Source organism: Haliaeetus leucocephalus, unplaced genomic scaffold (assembly GCF_000737465.1).
Source record: "Haliaeetus leucocephalus isolate CR32 unplaced genomic scaffold, Haliaeetus_leucocephalus-4.0 Scaffold160, whole genome shotgun sequence".
NCBI lineage: Eukaryota > Metazoa > Chordata > Aves > Accipitriformes > Accipitridae > Haliaeetus > Haliaeetus leucocephalus.
In genome coordinates this window covers 1,527,723-1,551,113 of record NW_010972596.1, presented here as the reverse complement: position 1 = coordinate 1,551,113, position 23,391 = coordinate 1,527,723, and the positions used below count along the sequence as shown (strand labels likewise).

General features: G+C 41.6%; 1 protein-coding gene across 2 annotated transcripts in view; it reads left to right on the top strand.

Moving 5' to 3' along the window:
* The window catches only part of TRMT11 (tRNA methyltransferase 11 homolog (S. cerevisiae)), a 28,210-nt gene extending 20,698 nt beyond the window's left edge, over nt 1-7,512 (top strand). For both annotated transcript variants that reach the window (XR_774044.1, XM_010562505.1), the window contains exon 13: nt 6,961-7,512. Coding sequence is in view for 1 of the 2 variants with exons in the window: in XM_010562505.1 (XP_010560807.1) it covers nt 6,961-7,092 (132 nt within the window). In the remaining variant the exon portion in view is untranslated. The remainder of the gene's footprint in view (nt 1-6,960) is intronic.
* Nucleotides 7,513-23,391: the final 15,879 nt, after the last annotated feature.

Below are 23,391 nucleotides of genomic sequence, written 5' to 3'. Positions count from 1 at the left end.
TCAACATTGTTCTTATACTATATCCAAAACACAACACTATACCAGCTACTAGAAAGAAAATTAACTCTGTCTCAGCTGAAATCAGGACAGATGCTAAACAAAGGTGAAGCAAATTGTTAATGAAAACACATGCAAACAGTGAGCAAGTGTTTTTAGTACATTCCTGGTCAGTTGGAAGAGCTATTTTAAATGACAGGAGGTACAGTCAGACTGCATGGTGCTTGCTCTAATAACACAGCATGGTTTCAGTACTGCATTCATAATGCTAATGATGACTGAGATTCTCAAGCAACACCTGAATGTTTTTTAAAACACTGTATGTGGAGTTTCGAGCCAGAGCTGCCAACTTTACCAGTAGCGAGCCAAGAGGGTAGATTATGGAAGTTTTTGACATGCATGTCTCAGGGTGTTCATTGGAGGTTTTCTGCAGGAGTTATTAATGCCAGTGCTGTAGGATAACATGTTCTAATTTAAAAAAATATATCCACCTTTCTGCGAATAGACTTTCATCATTTGTTATTCTTGTGCATCACCTGTTCTTCAGTACATGCTTTGAGAGGTTCATGTCTGGAAATGCTTAACTCTGAGCACCTGAGTCTAGTTGGCAGGCTTACTGCTTAGATAAAACTGTGCAGGTGCTTACACTCAGGACTCCAGATGCCTTTTAGGTAATTTAAAGATACCAGAACCCGTGTACTGTTTCTGATGATGCAAAACTTTTCCAAATAACAAATACATATTGACTCCTTAGCTAGTGCCTGCTTGCTGTTTGGCATCTAACTATCTAAGATTTCCCCACTCCAGTGTCCCTTACCTGGGACATGTTTTTTCCTGTTTTAATATCTTGAACAACCTTTGAATTGGATACTTCTGACTCACCAATTACGATCATAAAATTCAATAGTCAGAGCTTTGGCCATTTTTCTTTTTCCTAAATGAAAGAATGATTTTTTATGAATATATAAGCATTTATATTTCCAGACAGTTCCTGTCTGCTTTACTAAACTGGTTTGTAACAGGCACTCACAAGTGCCTTTGAATTCAGCTTAGCGTAGTACTCACAAGTGGCTAAGAAGTTTTACAAATCCTGTAGTGTCATTATGCAGTCCTCCAGTTTCCCCAGTGTTTGCCACCAATAATGAATTCCAGATTTCACAGCAAATTCGATTTCACTATCAACACTCTAAACTCTTAACTGGAGATTAATTCAATCAGTTACTGAACATGAAATTGGTGGTGCAATTTGATTGTGCTTGTAATATAAAGGAGACCAAAGTGAATGTAAAAAGTGAATAAGTCTAGTTGAAGTATTGATCTATTGTACTTAATCATAAGCATGAAGATCATAAATGTTGGATTAAAAACCTCACAAAAGGTGGTATATAACTCACTGTCTTGTAAGCATCCAGTCTGTTCTATTTAAGTTTACGATGAAATCGTGCCAACTGGAAAAGATTTCTTACTGAACACAGAATTGATATGAATAGGCTTTTCCAGCATGTGCACAATATGAGCAGAAGAGTTGTTTGGTTTTTAACATTTAACGCTTTTTTTGGACAGCCATGGTGGTCATTAGTAACTCCTCTCCTCCCCAGTCTTAAATTATGGTGATAATAATAAAAGTGAATGAAGGCAGTTGTTGTAGAGGGCAGCTAGCTGTAGCCAGCTAGCAACTTCTAGTCTTCTAAAACGCTGAAGGCAGAAGAATTAGAGAAGTGAAGAACCAGAGTGTGGAACGAGAGAGGAACAAAACAGAAGTGATATGAGGTGAGAGCTTACTAGCCTGATGTATTACTTTTTTCTGTGGACATTAGTGTCCCTTCTTCTGGTATTAAATGGATATGGATCTCCCCAATGTCTCTTCAAACCTGAAATAAAACTTTCTAATTGATATTATAGCAGGCAGGACTGTGTGTGAGTCTACCCTCATTGAACTGTGAAGGTGGGGGGGGGTTTGAATCAGTAAAAACACCGGTTCAGCTCTCCAAAGACTGTGGGCATTTGTATGTAAGAACTGAAATACAGCAGTAGTGGAAGAATGAGAAGCTGTTGGCCGAGTAGATTCATGTTGTAATGTCTGTCAACTGTGATCTAGTAGGAGTCCAGTCTTCTGTTTTAGGTCAGAGGAGGTTTGAACCAATTTTTCCAGCCCAAATCAAGTGAAAATATACCTGCCGTTGTGCCAGTTTATTTTTAAAAAGCCTTAAAAAATATAGTTACGTAAGGCTGCAAGGTCTCAGTCTGTGCCACCTATATCTGAATTGTCATCATTTGTACTTAAATATCAAATATCTGGTAAGTGGTTAATCAATAGGAAAATTTGAGTATAAAAACTTACAGCATTATTACCACAAGGGTTCTTGGGAATCTTTATCTGGTGATCAGCCAGCTGTTTTCGGGAGGGGTGGACTTACTAACAGTGTTTAACTGTAGGGTTGTTTGGTGTTCCCTTTCTTTACAATAGTACATCTAGCTTTCTGTTTTCTGAGGCTTGTTGATTTTCCCATGCTGAATTATTTCAGCTGTTGCTGAATTACTTGTTTCATTCCTCTGCTGGCTGTCTTACAGAAATTTATGGTATCTATTTGGCTGGTACATGCTTCCTAGTTTGAAGTTTCTCATCAGGACTTCTTAAAAAAAAAATTGGAGGAGAGATCTGTAATTGACAAGGGCTACGAGAGACACCTAGAAATTACGTAGCAAGATGAAACAGGAAACTTGACTGAAGGATGAACTCTGAGCCTGTGAAAGGACATTGGAGCATCGGGCATACAGATCCATGACACTGAATGGGTCCAGGATTTCTGTGTGTCATGGTCACTCCAGAGTCGTTACTGGTGTAGAATTTTTCCTACTGAATTTAGCAGTGTCTGTTCCTGGATATGACCCTGATTTGGAAACCGCTCAGTGTTGTTTATAGCTGTATAACATTAGTACAAGTGGTTTCTGTAGCTACTGTCTAGCACCAGATGTAGAGTGGTAGGAAGCTGTGATAAGGCTAGGAAGATTTTTTTTTTCTCCTTTTTTTAAACAAAAAACTGACTGTGGGTAATTACCCTGGGGCTGAACTGAGGCATGCTAGATTCATAAAAACCTTTAGAATATCACTTAATATTTGCCAAGATTTAAAGAAAAACAAAGCTTTCTTGATATCTTTAAGCTTCCTCCTCTTTCTTCTACCTCTTTTGTTGCTTATTGGAGATCTGTAACACCTTTTTTAGTGTTGTCTTTAGAACAAATAAGTGTTGAGTTGAAAACTCAAATTAGCTAAAATCAATTTGGTAGCGTGCAGTTTGACAAGAGCTTTGTTGGTTTTCAGTTGTCACAGAAGTCATCATAAAACATTTCAGAGCAAAAGTTTTATGTGATAACTGTTGTTTGCAATTAGTCTGCTGTTTTGAGCAGACTTTAAGTTTTGAGAACTTAAATTATTCAAAGTGACAACAAGGATGATGGTAAAGAATGACCAGGGATTAACGAACATCTTCAGTTCTGACTTTTACAAATAACGGAAGCAGTCTTTGTCGTCTTGGTAGTGCTGGCAGACCGGGGGAAGAGCTGACAGTGCCAAGTAGGCTGATCGTTGCTGATCAGTCTTGGAAATGATTTCTTGGGAAGTCTCGCTGTTTTGTGTTGAGTAACCAATTACAAACTTTATGCCTTGAAAGCTATGTACACTTGTTTTAAAGGAAATAAGTGAAAAAAGCTACTCATCCCTAGATGCAGCTGTGTATCACAAGCAGTACTCCTTATTCCTCTCTAAGTATGTCATGTTAAGAGGAGGAAAGAGACTGTCTCCTTTAAAACACTGTGGTTCAACTCCATTCCCTGAATTTAAACTTTTTTTAAAAAAAAAAAAAGGCAAGAGAAAAGAAAAAACATCCATATTAACTGCACTGGACAGTTAATGTACTTGAGGGAGAGTTGACACTGTCACTGCCACCCTCCATAAGAGATCTTCTCTTACTGCAAAATATTCCTGTCAGATACTTAGAGTGCATATTCTACCAATTTATGCTACTCAAGATAGAGCTTAACTGAGGATGTTTGACTGGCTTCCTTACCGAAACAAGCTGGTGCCTGATGCCCAAATAGTCACAACAAATTGTTTCATGAAGATTATTTTTGACCAGTTCTTATCTCTGTAGAGTTAAATGCAGCCTATCCCTAGTGGTCAGATTCTACCCATTCAGCTCCCCATGTAGATATAAAATATCCTAAGTTAGAATTTGTTCGGATCATTAGTCTCTGAAATCCAAGAATTCCTTTTACTTTAATCAGTTCCCATGTTGCCCTTAAAACTGTTTTGTCCAGTAAATGTCAACAGTGAGTGGCATCTCCAGGTAGTTCAGGATTTCTTATTTTCTTTTCCCTTTTTTAAGGAGCAATTCCCAATCTGTTATTTTTCTTTAAAGCAATTATCATCTTTATGGGGCAGTCATGTCTGTACAGGGGTGAGGTAGGGAATGGAAGCCCTTAAGCTGGAATGGTTGTGATATGGGCCAGGAGCTTCCTTGGTAAGCTCTCCCAAGAAATCCGTGCCTGACTGCAGACCTCCTCTCATCTAGTGAGCAATGATTTGCATAGCTTTTGATGAGGCCTGGATTTACAAAATGGATTCTGTTGTGGAGTGATGCACCAAACCTGTTTCCATTTGATGAAGGCAGATGGTCCTCTTACAGCTGTGTTTAACTTGAAGTTTGTTGTCTTACATATCATATCCTCTCTTTGCCCTAACCAGCTTCGGGGTAGAGGGGGTAGTTCCTTTCTTCCTTCCTCCCTTCACCCTGAATCAGCATTTTGTTACTTAAGGAATCAAGATGAATGGTGTACAGATGTGGGACCTCTTAGAGGTTGTGGGGATTAATTTTTATGTTAAAATACTGTTGACCCATACATCATTATCCTTCAGGGTCAAATATCCCATCCGTTTCTCAAAACAAGCAAATTATGTAGAATTATCATTAAAACACATCCCAAAGCTATAAAAATATATTATACGTTTAGGTCAAAGAAGGATTTCTGACTTGCAATTTCAGGGAAAGAATTAAGTGCCCTTTTCCTCAGAGTGGTCCTGTAGAAGAGACCTGGAGAAGTGGGTACAGGCTGGCTTGAGAGGAGTGTGTCTTAATTCGTCCTCATTTCCTGTCTGCCTATAGTAATTTTTTTTTTTTTTCCCATGGACATGTTCAAAGCCTGTTGATTATCAGCCTGAGAACGGCTTTGGAGATGGCAGTCTCTGACAGGTGACCAAAAGACAACAGATAGTACCATGTCTGCAGTGGGTTTACTGAGGTCATTTTCTCTTGCTATTTTCCAACAGTGCGGTATTTAAGTAGAACTAATTTGCTGCTACTGGTGTACATGCTTTACATGTTAGATAGCCACGTGGCACTTAACATTTAGCAAGTTAATTTAAGCCAGTGGCATGCTACTGGTATCTGCTAGGATAGCAGATGAGAAGTACTTCATAGTATCTCAGTGTGTCCAGAAGAGGGCACTTGTACATGCACACAAGCATCTTGCTGTGTTGAAAAACCTTTTGTTTCACTCCTTCAGAGTGGGTATTAGGATATCCAAAGCAAGATGAGGTGTTGATCTTGCTAGGGGAGGGCCTGAAAAGGCTACAGAATAGCTGGAGGGGGAGATTGTCCACTAGGATTCAATTAATCCTTGCGTTGTAATACTTTCATAGTATGTAAATATTGACTTAAATCTACTTCCATGTTCCTAGTACTTATGCTAAAGCATTCCACAATAACCTTATTTTCAAATATGAATAAATAACTCTGAACTGTGAACTTAAGTAACGAACCAATCTGTATGTTGCTGCATTGCTTAAAAAGGTTATGACAGTGAGGATGCATTGAGAAGAAACATTTAGCGGAACAGAGGTTTAGTTCTGTCGTACGCTTGTTTTTATTTTCTCTTTGCACAGTTCAGTTGTTCTATGTGAGGCTGCTTCTCTCAGCTCCATCTTGCTATTGATCATAATAAACTGACATTAACCATAAGTGTAAAACCATTTTTAAAAGTTGCCATCAGTTTTCTTTAGCACTCAGATTAAAGTGTGATGTATTGTTTATCTTACAGTATTGATAACATTAGCTGACAAGTATCTTAATGGTATAAAGCCACAGTACATGATGAACTAAACCTTTGTATATATAATGGGCCAATTTTCTAAACTATGTTCTTGGCTGATGTCAAATAGGTATTATGTGTAGGGATTTACTGTATCAACTTTAACTTTCAGAAGTTCATGAATACTGTACAAGAAAAAAATCCTCTGATTGCACTTCAGTAACTGTAGGAACTCATTTCAGTCATTTGTGTTCCTCTTCTGTTTGTATCCGCCTTCCACAAACCTCTGATTGAATTCTCCAGATGGTATTTTTTCTGGAAACTAAACTTAATATTTTCCTTTATAAAAGTCTGTGTGGCATAGTACCTGTGCTGTCATTCATTCATGCAAGGATTGGATTCTGGTGATGTTAGCTGAGATATTTCTAGTGATGCAGTGCTGTTAACACTTCAAGTGTCTGGTACTAACAATGTGCATCATTTTGCCATACAGAGTAGAATAAAGAACATTTGAACGAGTACATAAACCAAAATAAAACACCAACAAAAACCCCTTGTCTGCTTACAGCTTGTATTTGATCAATGTCAAATGAGAATCCATTGCATACAGAATTTAATTTCTGTTAAATGTTAAGACTTTGTAGTAGGATGTATATGTTCTTGTTAATCCTAATGGAAGCCTTAGCATTCTAATTTTGAAATTCTTTAATCAATCTAGTGACTTAAATGTTTGCTATTGAATTGTAAAAAAAAACCAAACCAAACCAACTTTACTCTTGCTTGTAATTGTTTGAAAAAGTTTGGAGGAAAACCAATGGCAATATATGCTGAACATATTCCCATAAAATCTAATGCTTGCATTTTGATACCATGCAGGATCAAGATCAGCATTCTTACTTGTTGGATGGTCAATATATGCCATACAGGGGACACAATTCTTTCCGTGAGAAGTATTTCAGTGGTGTGACGAAGAGGATTGCCAAGGAAGAAAAAGACAATCAGAAGTAAAATATAATATAAACAGATTAAAAAATGAGGAAAGAATGAAGATTGTGTTTCTTTGTAAGGACATCTGGATATGAACATTCATTTGGATGCTTCAGAAAAATAAATACTGCTTTTAATTTTAAAACAAGATGAAACCCACAACACAGGTTAGAGCAGTTCTTTTTAATTAGCTTTGTTTATAGCAGATTTTATTGTACAAGCTTTTTGAGTCTTATTTAATTTATATGTGTACTTTCAAGTACTAATGATGATTGACTAAAACCATTATTATTGTTCTTTCACCATTAACGTTTACAAAAAAGTAGTAGTATTATTTGGCTTCTTAAACTGTGAACATCTGGCTGTTTTAGAAACACGTGGTGGTGATCATTTTCATTTGTTTTGTTTTTTTGTAAATGGTATACAATAAAACAAAAGATTGTTGTTGAGGTTTTTTTAATTGTTGCATGCAATAACTGCTTGTATGAATTCCAGTTGCTCTGACTGATGCCAGAAGTATTTAAAACAAACAAAAACCACGAAGAAACAAATGTGGGTGCACCCCCCCCCCCAAAAAAAAAAAAAAAAACCAACCAAAAAAACCCTGTGACCTGACAAACTCTGGAGAGCCTATTAAACCCTGTGAAGCCTGTCCACATCTGAAGCTCATCTGTACCTTGGATTTGCTTTTGCATTCCTAAACCTTGACTCTTGGTCAAGCCAACTGTCTGCAATTTTTGGTTCAGAAACTGATAGTTAAAGCAGTTAACAACAACAGCATAAAATCAGTAATGGTTCCCTAATGGTATTAAACCTAATCGAATCTTTGAAATTGAAGCTGCATTTGTTAAAGGGCAAACTTTGCTGAATCCACACCATGTCCATCATGAAAATACCTCATTTGAAAACCACTAAGCCCATTAATTCAGGATGTTAATGGTTCTCATTTTGGTGGTCAAATATTCTTCAGTAGGGCGTTGGTGAATGTGTCTACTTGCTCCGGCCAGAGGAAGCCTCGCTTCTCAACTCGCTGTAAGTCACTGACTGTGGTCATGTTACAATCGTTGTAGGTTATAATCTTGAAGTGCCTCTCCAAAAGATCAGAGATACCTAGGAAGGCACAGGTCATTGTTTATATCTGATCGAGTTCATTAACGGACTTTGCTCTTCTGTATGTTGCGGTCCTCAGCTGCAGCAGGGAGAGCTCGCGTACTCAATGACAACTTTGTCTGACCTTCTGGATCTAATCTGTGGTGTGCTAGGAAGTTCTGAAATACTGATTTATTTTCTGTGTTTCCATTGTAAATCACTTTGTTTTGAGACTTTTAATGTCAGCCATATAATAGTTGTTCTGGGCTAAACTTGGAGCAAGATCAAAGCTCAGAAAATTTTTCAAAAGCAGAATTTGAATTGATCATTTTCAAATATTACATCAGAAAATTACTGCTTCTGAAAACCTGTCTTCATATAACTTCTGACTTCAATTTTAGCATTAAATTTGGCATTCAGCTTTTATTACTTTACAAATTAAAATTACTTTCTGTTCTTCATAGGCAAGGAATTTTTCTAGATGGATTTATTATGCATTTATAACTTCATTTTCATAAGGGTTACCCTACATAGACATGATCTAAATGGTTATACAAGATGTAAGGTAGTGGCAAATCTGGCTCTGTCTATTCAAAGAGAATGATTTAGTTTATTTCTCCTCTGACTGGTCCAACTTTTAGTCCATTCAGCAGCAGTGGTGTGGCCTCTGTTTAGCAGTTCATACATAACAGCTCTATCATTACTGAAGAATACCATTTTGAACAGAAATTGTAAGTGTATTTGGGGTACTGCATCAACATCCGCTAATCAAAATAGTTTAGAATTGAAATCAGATGTTCAAGCTCTGCTGATCCCCAACTTTAAAGCTATCATTTGGAAACATTTCTGATCTTTAAATTTCTCCTTGCTTAACGTTCATGCTCCAGCTGATTGTACGTGCAGACTTGCAAAGCGGAGGCGTTTATAGCTGCAGAGCCATGACAGTCCTTGCGCTCGCTCTAGCGAAGGACTGACAGGCGGGTGAGTTATCCTTTCAGCAGGATTTGGCGATCGGCGGCCGCGGTTTCTGGCGCTTTTGTTCGATCTGGTTCCATTCAGTCTCTTTCCGTCAGGTTCCAGTTTCCTGGTGCTGGCAAGGAAGGGTCAGTTCACGAGCCCGCGCTGAACTCATGCTGTTGTCATTCTCTCCTTTGGGGTGGTTTGTGCCATTTTCCAGTTTTGAAAAACAAGTGTTATTTTTGGAGCACTTTGTTGCGCTGCAGCAAATTGGATGGAGGAAGGAGCTGAAAACGGCTGTGAGGTGATACGGGCAGAGGCTGTCTCTTGCTGCAGGGAGCGATTTGTTGAGGCAACAGAGGGCGAGAGCGTCTTCTTTTCACAGAATCCTTTTAGTCAGTGGTGGTGTTCCTGGCTGCCAAGCCTCCCACATAGCTGTGGGAAGAGGAAGCAGAAAAGTAGCGGAAATCGATTTTCTCCACATTAAGTGTGCGCCCTACCTGCTATCTCTCTCTAATACTTTTTTTAATTAGTGGGCAATTTGAACAAGTTTGACAGAAGTTCAAGGTTCAATGAGGTCTTACAGATAACAAGGAGCTACAAATTTTGTTGAAATAGGCAGAGGTATTGAAAAGACCTAGTTAATCTCTTCCAGGGAACAGGTTGTAATATGAGTTCAACCCTCATTAAACATCAGAGAACCCACATGGAAACAAGACCTGGAGACAAAAACTCTTAACTAATGTTTTTTGTTGCTGCTGCAACAACCAGTGCTGGTCCTGCTGCTTCTTGATCTTCTCTTTAAAACAAAAAGACTCAAATGAAAGCATACAAAGAGCTTTTTTAGAAGGAACATAAAGGTCTCGGCTGAACTTCCCACGTCTACTCAAGCTGCAAGACCAACTCACAAGAACTCAGACTCGGTAGTTTCTCCTTATTGCTCTGATGAGTGGAGTCAAGCAGATGTGTCAGCTTGCTGAACATCTCAAGGCTAAGAAACTGGTGTCTGTTATTGGGACAACATCTAACTCTGGGTTTCCTCTAGTACAGCAGGCTTCTTGTTTCCACAACGCCTGTTTCTGGACTTTGTGCTGGGACCGTGCGCTGCGGCAGTGTCCACGCACTGGGTACGGGCACTTCAACGGCAACTCTTGAAGTCTGGTTTTGGTGGATCCTTCCTTTCTCTCTACCTGTTCAACAGGACTGGAAGACTGTGGTGGAAGCCCTTAACTGTTTGGCGTCTCTTCCTTTTCTATAGAGACTAGTATTTTAGGTGAGGGTTGTGACTTATAAGAGCGTCATAGGTATCCATACACATGGCAGTTGGCAGAAGGCAGTCAAATTTTTCCGAGCTCTTGGTCAAGGCTCTCCTGTCCAAAAACACTGAAAAATGCTAAGAAGATAAAGTATGAGCTTTCTCTCAGGCTGTTTTGATATTTGTTAACTGTAGATGTGTTCTAGGGAGGAAACACCTTAATTCTGAATCTTCTCTTTCCTTTTATCACTGCTTTTTAAGATTTCTTTTAATGGTTATTTCCACTGTCCCCAGGAGAACTCCATAGCCTCAGGGGCGCCAGCCAGAGAAGGGTGGGTGTCACAGAGACGGTGACCCTGTGACTTTGCACTGTCCTCTGGTCACACATTTTCCAGAGACAAAAATGTCCAGTTGGAGTGGGCAAGACTGGAGGGGACGATACGCAGTGGTTACGGGTTTCCCCGTCGGACAACAAGCGGCTCTAGGGTTAGCTGACAGGCGGCTGATGAAGTCTCCGAAAGGCAAAGGTTCTCTGCTGGCTTGGCTCCCGTCACCACCACGTTTCTCTTTGCTGACTCTCCTTTCCACCCCATCACAGAAGGTGAGAAGAAAAATTTAATGCAGTCTTTCTTTACTGTTTAACTTGGTCTGCGGTTTAAACTGAGGTCCAGAGTTGAACAAGGCTGCCTTTTCAGTCTGGAAACTTCCTCCCTGCTCCTAAAAAAAAAATGGAGGTTTTTTTAGGAGAATGAAGAGGCCAGCATCCCTCTCTGCCTTTCTCTTCTGTTTGCTATTTGGAAAAAATGTGGAGTTTTAACCTTGTTCTCTTAGATCATTGATTTTGGTGGTCACATAATTTAAACCAGCAAAATGTATCTTACCTGCCTCCCTGCTACCTTTTTGAATAATTTCTCTGATGTTCTTTTATTGGCTTATTTTACTGTAAAAATCTCTGTTTAGGTATGTATCCTCACAACTGTTTTCAGTATAGTTTTCTATCATGGCTGCTGTTATTTTGTCCAGTGCTTCTAACCAGTTAGAGCTTTCCTGAGCCAATGGATGAAGAGGACACCACTCAAAAGAGACGCAGCTCTCTGTTAGCTCAAAGGCCTCATCAGAGCCAAGGTCTCAGAGAAAGGACGATCTATCTGGCTACACTAAGGGTATTGGACCTCAAGACAGGTTTGCCAAGTAAAATCTTTTTTAATTCTTGTAGGTTGCTTAAAATGAGGTGGGCAGCTGAAAGGTAAAATCCATGGGTAGGAGGGAGATCTTACTGTCTTTACTGCTGCTGTTGCGATCTTGGGTATCTGTACTCTCAGGTGCCCAGGAGATGCGATACAGATTGCTGATGACCCACAGCAGACCTAGGCACTGGAGGCTTCGACCCTGCACGTCAGGTTTGACAAGGAGTATTTTGAGTACAACTGGGTAGGAACAGGACATTTTGCTTCATTTAAAATTCCCCCAAAGTTAATTTTTTCAAATGTAATTTTTGGGTGCTAGAAAAAGACTTATTTTGTACAAAGATATGATGATTGCTAATGGTCATCTGAGATTCTAATCCAAAATTTCTGTTGCTTTACATAAAAGAGGTTAAAATTAAAAAAAATCTTATCTTCTAAAGATGTCAAAACAGCATAGTATTATCACTGTTTTAATTGTCTCCAAAACTAAATGTTATTTAAAAATTACTTTTCAGGTTTTTTTTCAATGAAAATACCACTTGCTGTATAAAATTCTAATTTACAACTTGTTCTTCATGGATTCATTCTAATAAACTTTTCACTAATGAAGTGCAAAATAACAGGTCATGTTACTGTATGTGATGGGATAAGTAGTTAATTCTAATCAAATACATAACTCCTAAATAAACAGTCTCATCTCCATAAGGAGATACTACTGGCAAAATAGTCATATAGCAATTAATCGTAGTACTTCCTTCTATAAGGGTATGTCCCAAAAGATGGGCTATCTCCATGCGATGACTAAGGATGGATGTTCAGTGCCACGACTGGACAGCCCAGAGTGTCTTTGCTTTATCCTGAGACTGATACGAGAGATCTCCACTGAACATGGGGAGTTATGCTGATGATTGCATTTTGGAGGCAAGACTAATCCTTGTTCTTTTTTTCTGTTGAATGCAGCACTAGGAGAAATGCAAGTGGGTGATTTCAGTACAGGATAAATTTAGCTATGAAAATTCTTAACAAGTAATAGGGAAGGTTCATAAAATATTGTGATTTTTGGGTAGAGATGAAACACAGCTATGTGGAGAAAATCCTTTGAGTGGTTGGATCTATTCGATTGGAAGGATAGCTCCTTACACACAGGCGGTCTTCTCCACTGAGTTGTGGTCCTGTTCTTCGTGGGAATGTATGTGATGGGTGGAATGATGCCTCTCCGGCCACAGTTCATGCCATTATAAATTGTTCTGCTCTACAGGTTTGTTTTGAGGCTGTTTGCATAAAGCTGTGAGATCCTGAGATTAGAAGTGCTAGACAGGTGCAATGTGTTTATTGCAAAACCATTTGTGGCAGAGACTAGGATAACCAGAATCGTGAGCAGCACCATAGGGCACACGCTCCTGTCTTGGAGAGAACCTTCTGTCTTGCTACTAAACAAACCTCTAGCCATTTAGGAAAGTTTTGGGAAGTTTCTACTCTCTCTTCAAAACGTGTATGTGGCAGAGAGTACTTGTATGCCTTTGCTCGAGCCTCATTCCTTAACATTCCCTGGAAAAAGGTAATGAAATGACATGAGAAAAGGAGCTGATTCACTTAACCAGTAAATATTTGTCACAGTTGGCATTTGCAAAATGTCATGGTTTTGTCTCCATGGCTTGCAACAGGAGCTGTCACAGAAGCGCGTGTGCACCTACGGCTGGTTCTTCCATAGTGGTTCCTGGCAGGCAGCTTCTGCGGTAGCATGATGCCTCTGCTCGGTCCTGTAACTGCAAAGCAGCCGGTACGGACAGCGGCGAATATATTTGTGCATAGTGGGCAAATAACACGCAAGTGCCCAAGCACCACCTGTGTTTGTTCTGCCTCCCTGTTCTGGCGTTCTCTGGAGTGACCTGACAAGCTGCGGGCTGAACTCGACAGACTACTGCTGTTTGCTACAGGGAATGACCTGCCAAAAAACCACACAGGCCCTGTGCCGTGGGGGCCAGGGAAGCAGGACCTCCCCTCTCGCCCCTAGCTGCCTTGCCTCTTTATAAAGCAAAGCAAATTTCTACCTCGGTAAGAAATTAATTTTATAATAACCATAGCATAGCATTTTTAGCCTTATGTAAAGATGTCAAAGACGACAAAGATACAGACTATTTCTTAATTAAATATAGAATTTCTTTTGGTTTTTGTTTTTACTCTTAAAAGCAAAGCAAAACATGTTTGTGCCAATAACTGTTATATCCCACCCCCCTTTCTCTATTTTTTTTTAATTGTATTTTTATATGCTTGGCAGAATTAATGATGAAAATCTTTCCAGCTGTGACTTTGCCAGAATCCCATTCTGAAGCTCCTACTAATTTGGATTAAAACTGGATGGATGAAAGCCTCAAACAGCAAATCCTGGCAGTAGATTTGCTGAGGCCCCACAGCATATACTTCTCCAACTGTTCTTATCTTCTGAGGGGGGAAAAAAAAAAAAGAAGAAAAAAAAAATCCCAAGCAAACCCAATTTTGTAATTACACAGTTGTTAGCACTCTCCCTGCCTTTCCCCTCCCTGGGCTGGGGTGAGCAGGGCACAGAGCACGCAGCCAGTGGCTCCCAGCCACCCGAGTAGCCTGCTGGGCTTCCCCGTGGTGGGACAGACCTCTGGCTTTTGCAGGGTGGTGGGGTTTTTTTTAAGCACGATCTCATCCTGGCTACTCTACGTGTTAACAGCCAGTGTGGATTTGAGAGAGAGTTGCCGCGCTGGGAAGTAACTGTTCAAAATGGGGAAGGTGGGTGTGCAAGCCTGTTGTTGCAGGGACACGAAGCCACCGAGCTTCCCGAGTCCCGGCTGCTAGGTGCTCACCTCGCTTGCTTAATTCTAGCAGCGTTGACGCCGTGTTTTCTTACTGTCCAGGCTTCCCAGAGCCAGCAGCTGCAAGCTCTTCTGCTGCCATAAACAATTAAATTAATTTCTTTAAATTGGACAATCTTCTGGCAAGTGGCCCGTGTTCCTTCCCTTCCTCACTCTTGCCAGGAGAGGCTTCTGGAAGCTTGGGAGCTTACGAAGACCTCGCTCGGTGTGTTCCCCTCTCTTCGTGACTGCACTGAGAGCGAAGGCGATGCTCCGAACACAGGCAGCGCCGTGGGACGCTAACAGCCTCTTCTCCTGACCTTGGCAGAAGGTGCCGTCTCCACCAGCGCAGCCCCTCCAGGCGTGAGGCTGCAGCTCACAAGGGGGTCGGCACCTCGGCTTCCATGCCAGCACTTGCCGGTGGGGATGGCAGAAGCTCCTTGCTGCGGCTGCTCCGAGCGCCTTCCTGACCTGCTTGGAGCATCGCCTGCGTGGAGAGGTGTCATGGTTTTTAAGCCAAGCCGGCAACAAAGCACCACGCAGGCATTGTCACTCCTCCCCCAGGTGGGATGAGGAGGAGAAAATATAACAAAAAACCTGTCTTGTGGATTGAGACAAGGACAGGGAGGGATCGCTCACCACTTATGGTCATGGACAAAACACAGAGTTAACCTGGGGGGGGGGTGGGAATCAATTTCATTTACTACCAATCAAATCGAAACAAGGATACTGAGAAGTAAACCCAAATCTTGAAACACCTTCCCCCCGCCCCTCCCTCCTTCCCAGCTCAGGTCCACTCCCGAATTCTCTCCCTCCTCCCCTCCAGTGGCGCAGGGGGACAGGGAATGGGGGCTGGGGTCGGTTCCTTACCCCTTGTCTCTGCCGCTCCTTCCTCCTCAGGGGGAGGAGGACTCCGCGCTCTTCCCCTGCTCCAACGTGGGGTCCCTCCCATGGGAGACAGTCCTCCATGAACTTCTCCAACGTGGGTCCTTCCCACGGGCTGCAGTTCTTCACGAACTGCTCCAGCGTGGGTCCCTTCCCACGGGCTCCAGTCCTGGGCTGCAGTCCTTCAGGCACAGACTGCTCCAGCGCGGGCTTTCCCATGGAGTCCCGGCCATCTTGGGGGGCATCTGCTCCCCCGCTCCCCTCCACGGGCTGGGGGGGACAGCCTGCCGCCTCCCCGCGGGCTGCGGGGGCATCCCCTACTCCAGCACACCTCCTCCTTCTCCTTCCTTACTGGCCTCGGTATCTGCACAGGGGTTTCTCTCACATTCCAATCTCATCCCCTGCTGAAGGTTTCCCCTCTTAAATCTGTTCTCCCAGAGGCGCTACCGCCATCACTGATGGGCTCGGCCTTGGCCAGCGGCGGGTTCAATGTGGAGCTGGGGAAGGTTCAAGCAGCTTCTCACAGGATCCGGCCCTGTAACCCACTTCCCTGCTACCAAAACCCCACCACACAAACCCAAACCAAGAGGGAATATGAATACTACCAGCTATATTTACGGCATATTCTGTTAATCATGATGAACAACAGCAACAGCAGCTTTCCCAAGTGGACCACTCACAATTTCTGGCAAACCTGAGGATGGTGAAGGAGGTGGCCGCTGCTAAAGCGTTATGGGGGATGGTGTAGGCAGCAGCATCTCCAGCCTGTACCTGCTGGCACAGAAAGCCACGCAACCCCTCTGACCTCCCACAGGAGACCGTCCCCTCATTTCCCCTAGGCTGAGGGCATTGTTTTTAAAGGGCGTGCTCCTCATCACCATTAGCTGCTGGTCTTCTCCGTTGGCTGTTCAGCAGGTGTGAACAGATGCTCGACAGGCTGCTTCGAGGAACTGGGGGGGTGCACAGTGACCCAGCTCTTCTTTCCTTCTTGGAAAAGGAGAAGGATGAGCGTAGACTCAAGGAGGCAGCAAAAGGAAAGTGAAATGTCTCAGCAGAAATCCAGCCTGTCTTTCAGTCAGGCGAGGCAGCACTGGCGTGTATTTTCAGCCGCCATCCCGCGTGTTTCTATACCAAATGTGTGCAGTCTGTGAGCAAGAAGTACTTCTTCCCTGACGGCCACCTTTGCAAATGCTTTTTGAGTTCTGTAACAGCATGCGGGTTTTTTCTACTTAGCCTATTATGAGCAGAAAGAGTTATTCAGGATAATCTCCTTACAAGTTCTTTATAAAGCTATTGCCTTCAGATTGTGCCCTTGAAAACATCTGCCGCAATCCACCTGTTTGTAGTATTAGTGCAAAAACAAGGCATGAATTTGGACATGCTTCTTTTTAAAGATATATTGTCTAATCATCTTCTAATTATCAACAATCAGCAGGTCTTGAATCCAGCTTTTGAAATAATAAAAAAAATATTTTAATGGGTTGCTTTGCTTTTCCATCAACTTGCGACTCTCAGGCTGACATATCCGAATCTGAAAGTCCATAACATAAGCCACAAGGAGCATTCATTTTTACATGAGCAATTCTCACTGTACTCAGTGGTGGTAATGTGTGTGCCATTCAGAAAAGAGAATTTAGGTAAAAGATAATGCAGAAAGTTCTTTGTTGACAGTAAGGCCTATGTGATCCTTACACCCACCCATAATGGGTTGAAATGAACTCCCTGAAAAAGCTAAAGCTTTTAACAAAGTAACCAAGTAAATGATGAATATTATACAATTTTAGTTTAATATGATAAAAGTTTTTATTTCATTCAACTCTACAAGAACAAGATATGGGAGATTTTTGAATCCTTCCTCTGCTTTTTCATCTCTCTAAGAATCATTTGTACTTTAGAAATGTATACCTAATTAACAAGAGCTATCCATTTAACTCACTACCAATCAATAGGACAGAATAATTTATTGTTTCTCATGGTACTTCAGTCTCTCTTGATTTATGGAAATCAGGCATGGTTTGGGAATGACATTTCCAAAATTTGGGTTAAACCATACAATACCCTGATTTTTTAGAATTTCACATAGCAGGCTTTCAGGAACTGCTACAAGTTTGAGAAAGCCTTCTTTCCAGATCCCCATTCTGAGTGGCATTGATTGTTTTAATCTCCTTTAATTTTTTTTTATTAACTGGGTTTCATATCAAGATTGGTATCACTGATCAAGTTGGCAAGCCAGTACTTTGTCTTTTACCAAACTGGCAGAACATTTGCTTTATTCCAGATACCTTAAGTTTCTGCAGCAGACTGACAATCCATATTTAGACTGAGGTTTGACTCACCTAACGTTTCATGTCAAGGTCTGTATCTAACACAGTCATGTTAGTCTCCTTCTAGTCCATGGAGAGGAGTAAGTCCAGAGCACTTGTCAGTCTGCTCTTGTAGAGCTCTTGGATGTGCACGGCTCAGACTTGCTCATTTAAGAATTACTCTGGTTGGTAATGTCTGTTGTTTTACTGAAACACTCTGTTTACAGTGAGGCCAGTTAATTCACCTTCATTTCATGTAAGCGTATCAGCTGCTGCTTCTATAATGCTGGGGAAGAATATTTATGAAATAGTACTGCCTCTTCATTTTCACCTACTTTGTCCTTCCAAAAATGAAGCAATTCGGTTTTGAAATACAGCAAAAAAACAAGAATTCAGGAAACACATGGGAGAGCAAACACCCAGACATCAAAAATCTCTTCTTTCTTAGTGTCTTTTGGCAGTTACAGAATTTATTTCCCTTTGTCCTTTTGGCCGCCTTATCAGTTTTCTGGCTTATGATTTCTATGAGTTGCTGCCTGTTTCTCCTTTTTTTCATGAGTTCTTTAAATATTTGTACGGCTAATTTTACTTCCCCTTTCACTAGATTGTTACTTTATATGTCTGATACTTTGGGGAGCTGATGGGTGAGATACAAATCCTGCTTGGGAGTGCCGGATTACATTTCATGAGAGGTTTTGCGGATGAGTTATTGCTCTGCAGCAAGTCCTCAGCCTGCGGTTTCACAAGCAGGGAAGCTAATGTGACAGTGCAGCGCTGCTGAAAGGCGCAGGGATTTGTGCCTTCTCCCTATTCCCTGGTCCTAGCTTTTCTCCTGCTGAGCTCAGCAGAGTTGCCCGCTCTTGCACTGACTCTGGTTCTTACTGGAGCCTTTCTTGTGCCAGTTCGATTTACTAAGCCAGCAGAAAACTATTCTTTTTGCTGAAAAAAAGATTACTGCGAGGGAGCGAATGTCCTTCCATTGGAGGTGAGCTGTTGGATCAGCTCGCTGCGGTCATGGAACTGTGGTCTCTGTCACTTTGCTCCTAGACCTCAGGCTGACTGCAGAGACTGCAGCTCCTCGCTGAATCACCCAAGAACCTCCTGGCAGAAAGAAAGCAGCCCATGGTCTTTTATGTAGCAGTGAGCTTTGTTAAACTTAAAATTGAGGAAGGTTAGAGGAAGAAAAGTCATTAGCTGCCTTTCTCAACCCAGATTGACCACATCTTTGAGAAAAGGAAAGATAAACTCAAGTGAGAAGGATTGCCTTTGGGGGTTATTTACTCACTTGCAATTTATGCTTTACTGTGTTTTTCTTTTAAATGAAAAGCTATGTTGTGGCTGCTGAAAGCTTTCTTTTCTTGTTGTGATCCAGGGACACGTGTGCCAAGGTTAACCCAGAGGAACTGTGAGGATCAGTAGTGGAGCTGCAGCTGGGCTTTTGGTCCATGGGATTTAGCACCTCGGAGAGGCGTGAAGAGATTTGCAGCCCTGGGGCACTTGCAGCCTCTCCTCTGGAGGGTTTTAAGGTATAGAAAAATCCAACCACAGTGTGTGTCACAGCAGCAAAAATCTCCTTTTTTTCTGTGTGATTGTGGATCTGTAGGTATTCAGTGCTCTCTTTTCTAATACCTCCTAATTATTACTTCTGTTTTCCTTTCACAAATTCTCTTTCCAAGCTGATTTGATTCATAATAGTTTCCAACCCTGTGAAACTGTCCCTTTTGGAGCATAATGTGTTTGGTCACATAAAGATTTGGTCTTTGTCCTATTTGCATTTGCATCTCAGTGGCTACTGATTTTTACTGAGAAGTCAGTTCTTTGCTCTCAGTCTTTCAACTGAGGGGTGATCTGGAATTCCTTTTGTTTGGATGCTGCAACTTTTTGACCCAGGCATTTCAAAGAGCATGCCTGGGTAGCTGGTGTGAGGATGTGCTGGGTTTTGGGGGTTTTTTTTGCTCTCTGAGTGCAGTTTGGTGAGACGGTCCTTGTCTGTGCAGGTATGGTCTGAGTAGCAGGACATAAACCAGACTCAATGTGTGAAATCACTGACTAGTTAATCCCACCCTGAACAGTACGGGGGAGCAGCAGTGGTGTGTTGCAGGTTAAGTCAGTTACCCAGCCAACAGCAGCATGCAGAGGAGTTTGGGATGAGATGCTGTGTGTGTACTCGTGGGGGTATTTGTACCTTATATGCTGAGATGATGAAGTGGTACGAGAGTGACAGAGCAGCAGTTGTGACTGCCATGGGTACCCCCGATTTTCTGTCCTGCCTGAAGCCTGAAGGGGCTTTCTGTGTGTGAAGTGCAAGTAGGCATTCATCTCTGAGGCTGGAACATCTGTCGTTGGGAATGCAGGGTGAAGATTCCTTTTATATAGTGCTGTGGCCATTCTTTCTACAGATGATATGGGAACCTAGGACTTCTTATCCTGCAAAGCTTCCAGCCACAGAAATTGCGTAATTATTTTATGTATGTATATAAACCATCAGCTCTGGGGCCCCCAGCATAAGGAAGACATGGACCTGCTTGGGCAGATCCAGAGGAGGGCCACGAAGATGATGAGGCGTCTGGAGCACCTCTCCTACGAAGACAGGCTGAGAGAGTTGGGGTTGTTGAGCCAGGACAAGAGAAGGCTCTGGGGAGACCTTATAGCAGCCTGCCAGTACTTGAAAGGGGGCTTACAAGAAAGCTGGGGAGGGGATCTTTTATCAGGGAGTGTAGTGATAGCATGAGGGGCAATGGTTTTAAACTCAAAGAGGATAGATTTAGATTAGATGTAAGGAAGTTCTTCACTGTGAGGGTGGTGAGGCACTGGGACACGTTGCCCAGAGAGGTTGTGGCTGCCCCATCCCTGGCAGTGTTCAAGGCCAGGTTGGATGGGGCTTGGAGCAACCTGGGCTAGTAGAAGATGTCCCTGCCCATAGCAGGGGGCTTGGAACTAGGTGATCTCTAAGACCCCTTCCAACCCAAACCATTCTATGATTCTATGATTTGAGTGTCTTGCATTCTTGAATGCATTTGTCCTCACAAGATCCTTATGAAATAGATATTATTCCCGTCTTAGAAATGTGACTTGCCCAAGGTCATACATGACATCATAGTGGAGCAGAAAAATGAACATCTCCCAAGTCTCAGGCTAGCTCCCAAACCACTCCACCATCTTTTCTTCTAGGATTGATCACAACCAACTCACAATGATGTACATTCACTGGGATTTTTTTCTGTGCTAGGAGATCAGGGAAGCAAAATGTTCTGGATCTGTAAATCTAAATCTGGATCTATCAGTGAAACCAGTAATTTTGTAGGCTTCTGTTGTAGCATTTAATATTTTAGTGCTTGTGGGCACTACCTTCATTTGCTTTCTAACTGGAAACAACCAGAGATCCATAGGAGTGTACTGAAAATACATGAAAGAAAGACTGATTTTAAAATTAGTGGGGAAATTCATGGTGAACTATAAAGTAGTTGTCCACAATATACTGCACGTTCTCTTGAAAAAATACAGGTTATGTAAACTGCTTGGTACCGTGAGCAACAATGCAAGCAGATTTGTCAATGATTGTTAGATTTTTCTGGACAATTAGTATGATCTTAAAGTAAAACTTCAAAGGTTGTAATCTGCACAACTGGTTTCATTCACTCCGACTTATCATTTGTAAGGAAGGTACCCTTTATTTTATATCAAACTACAACGAACAGATCAAGACCTAGGAAACTAAGAGAAATAATCCTTTATTGTAGTGGTTATCTTCAAAGCTTGTCTGAAAGTTTTTTTCCACTAAAGACCCAACTCTGTTAGATTTCCAAAGAAAAAAACTGAATGTTTGTGATTGCTGTCAAGAAAGACTAATTTATCTGTGGAGCATTGCTAGTCTCTGAGCACCAATGGTGCTGGGAATAAAATGTACTCACAGAATTTCATTAAAACTGGTTAAGTAATTGGTGCTTATCACTCCACATCTAAAATAAGTGCCTGCCTTATTAACTCAGTGTTGTGCTGAGATACTCGGTATGAGAGACAGAAGAATAACATTTAATTTTTAAGAAAGCTTTATCTTATTAATGGCAGACCTTCACAGGAGTCATATGAGAATGGAGATGTCATTTAAAACTTACTGTTCTTCCATGTCACCTTCAGGCACGTTTTGCCAGATCTGAAATCTAGAGCAGTGTTGACACTATTCTCTCACTCCAGAGAGAATAGACCATTCAGATCCTCGTCTGTCACTCAGCAGAGCTGTGACAAGGTGAAGAGAAAAACATCACAACATTTCAGAGAGTCTGTCTTAGCCTTCTTCACAGGATGCAACACATCAGCGCGAAGACAGAGGACGGGGTGGTGAGGTACCTCCAGCACATGCCTAGAAGATTATTTTCAGTTTTCTGTTTGTTCTTCTAGAAATGAATTCCCACTCTATGATGATGGATATTTTCAGTCTTAAAGGTAGGAGGCTAAACTATCAGATTACTGGCTACCAGATATGGACAACTGATCGTGTTGGCTGTTCCAGCAGCCTGTGTTTTTATGTCTGTGCTTAACTCTACCTTTCTAGCCTTCACTGCTACAGATGGATACTGGACTGCTATTCGTAGATGAAATTAGAATAATAGATGCTAGAGATGGAAAAATACCTAATGGTCCATTCCCCTACAGCTGCCAAATAGACTTTATTAAAAAAAGTGCAGGCAAATATCTTCCATGGCAATATTTTACCATGAAATATTACATCCTCTTTATAGTCTGGGCAGAGAGCAGGAAATCTAACCGCTTCTTGGCTTAAGGTCTTGCCGTCTGTAAGCTTGGTACCCAAAGACTCTATTTTGGTACCAGTTGCCTTTTGCTTTGTAGATTTGGAGTACCTGGAAAGTTGGATAGGGCAGTCTTTAAAGCGTCCAACTAATCTGTTGTGTTAATACCTAAGTTCTGAAAAAGGGGGTAAAGAATATCTGTTGAATTGCAAACATTAAGCACCCAGTCCCACAGGTGGTTTTATTTATAACTCAAAGCACAAGTGCTGTAACTTTGCAGTAGTCCCTGCCATAACTGTAGGATGCCTTTGTAGCTACAATGGCTGAATGTACTTCACTTTGACGGACTGTCAAAAATATAGCTGTTCGGAGTGGGACAAAAGGGGTGCCTTTCTTCGAAATGATCCCTATCTGCTGGCTGTCCTATCAGATATATAACTGCACTGTTGCTTCTGAGTTTCCTCAGATCTGATCTCAATATGTGATTTTGTAAACCAGGGTTTTCAGCATTCAAAGGCTTTGCGGGGTGGGGGGGACAATGTTTTTGTAAATCTGGAGTCTGTAGAAGTAACTAAAATCCCTCATTTAGGTTATTGAACCTGTAATGGAAAAAAAGCCCTGCAGACACTGTAATGGTTTAATTGGTATTCAATTGCTTGTACTTTTTCAGGCTTTTAAAGAAAAATATCAAAGAATGAACTATAAAACCAGATGTATATCTCCAGAGACTTAAATTGTCCAGTTTCCAGTGACATGCTTTAATTCTCCTCCCACTTAGTAATTTTACATTGGCGCAAGTCCTGTGGATAAGAAAGGGCAACTGACCCCTCCAAAATTATTGTTCTTACATTGAGCTGGAAATGATGGGATCTCACGAAATCTGTAATCTCATTAATTGTAACTGTGTATGCATTAATGTCTTGGAGGTGATCCAGAGAAGGCTTCAGTCTATGCAGTTTTGCACATGCTTAGGTGCTTAGCCAGCTTTAGAAATTATTACAGGTAAGGAATTACTGATGACCAAGCTTTTTCACTCCTTTCCCTGTTCCTCCCCCTCTCCCTTCCCCACATCAT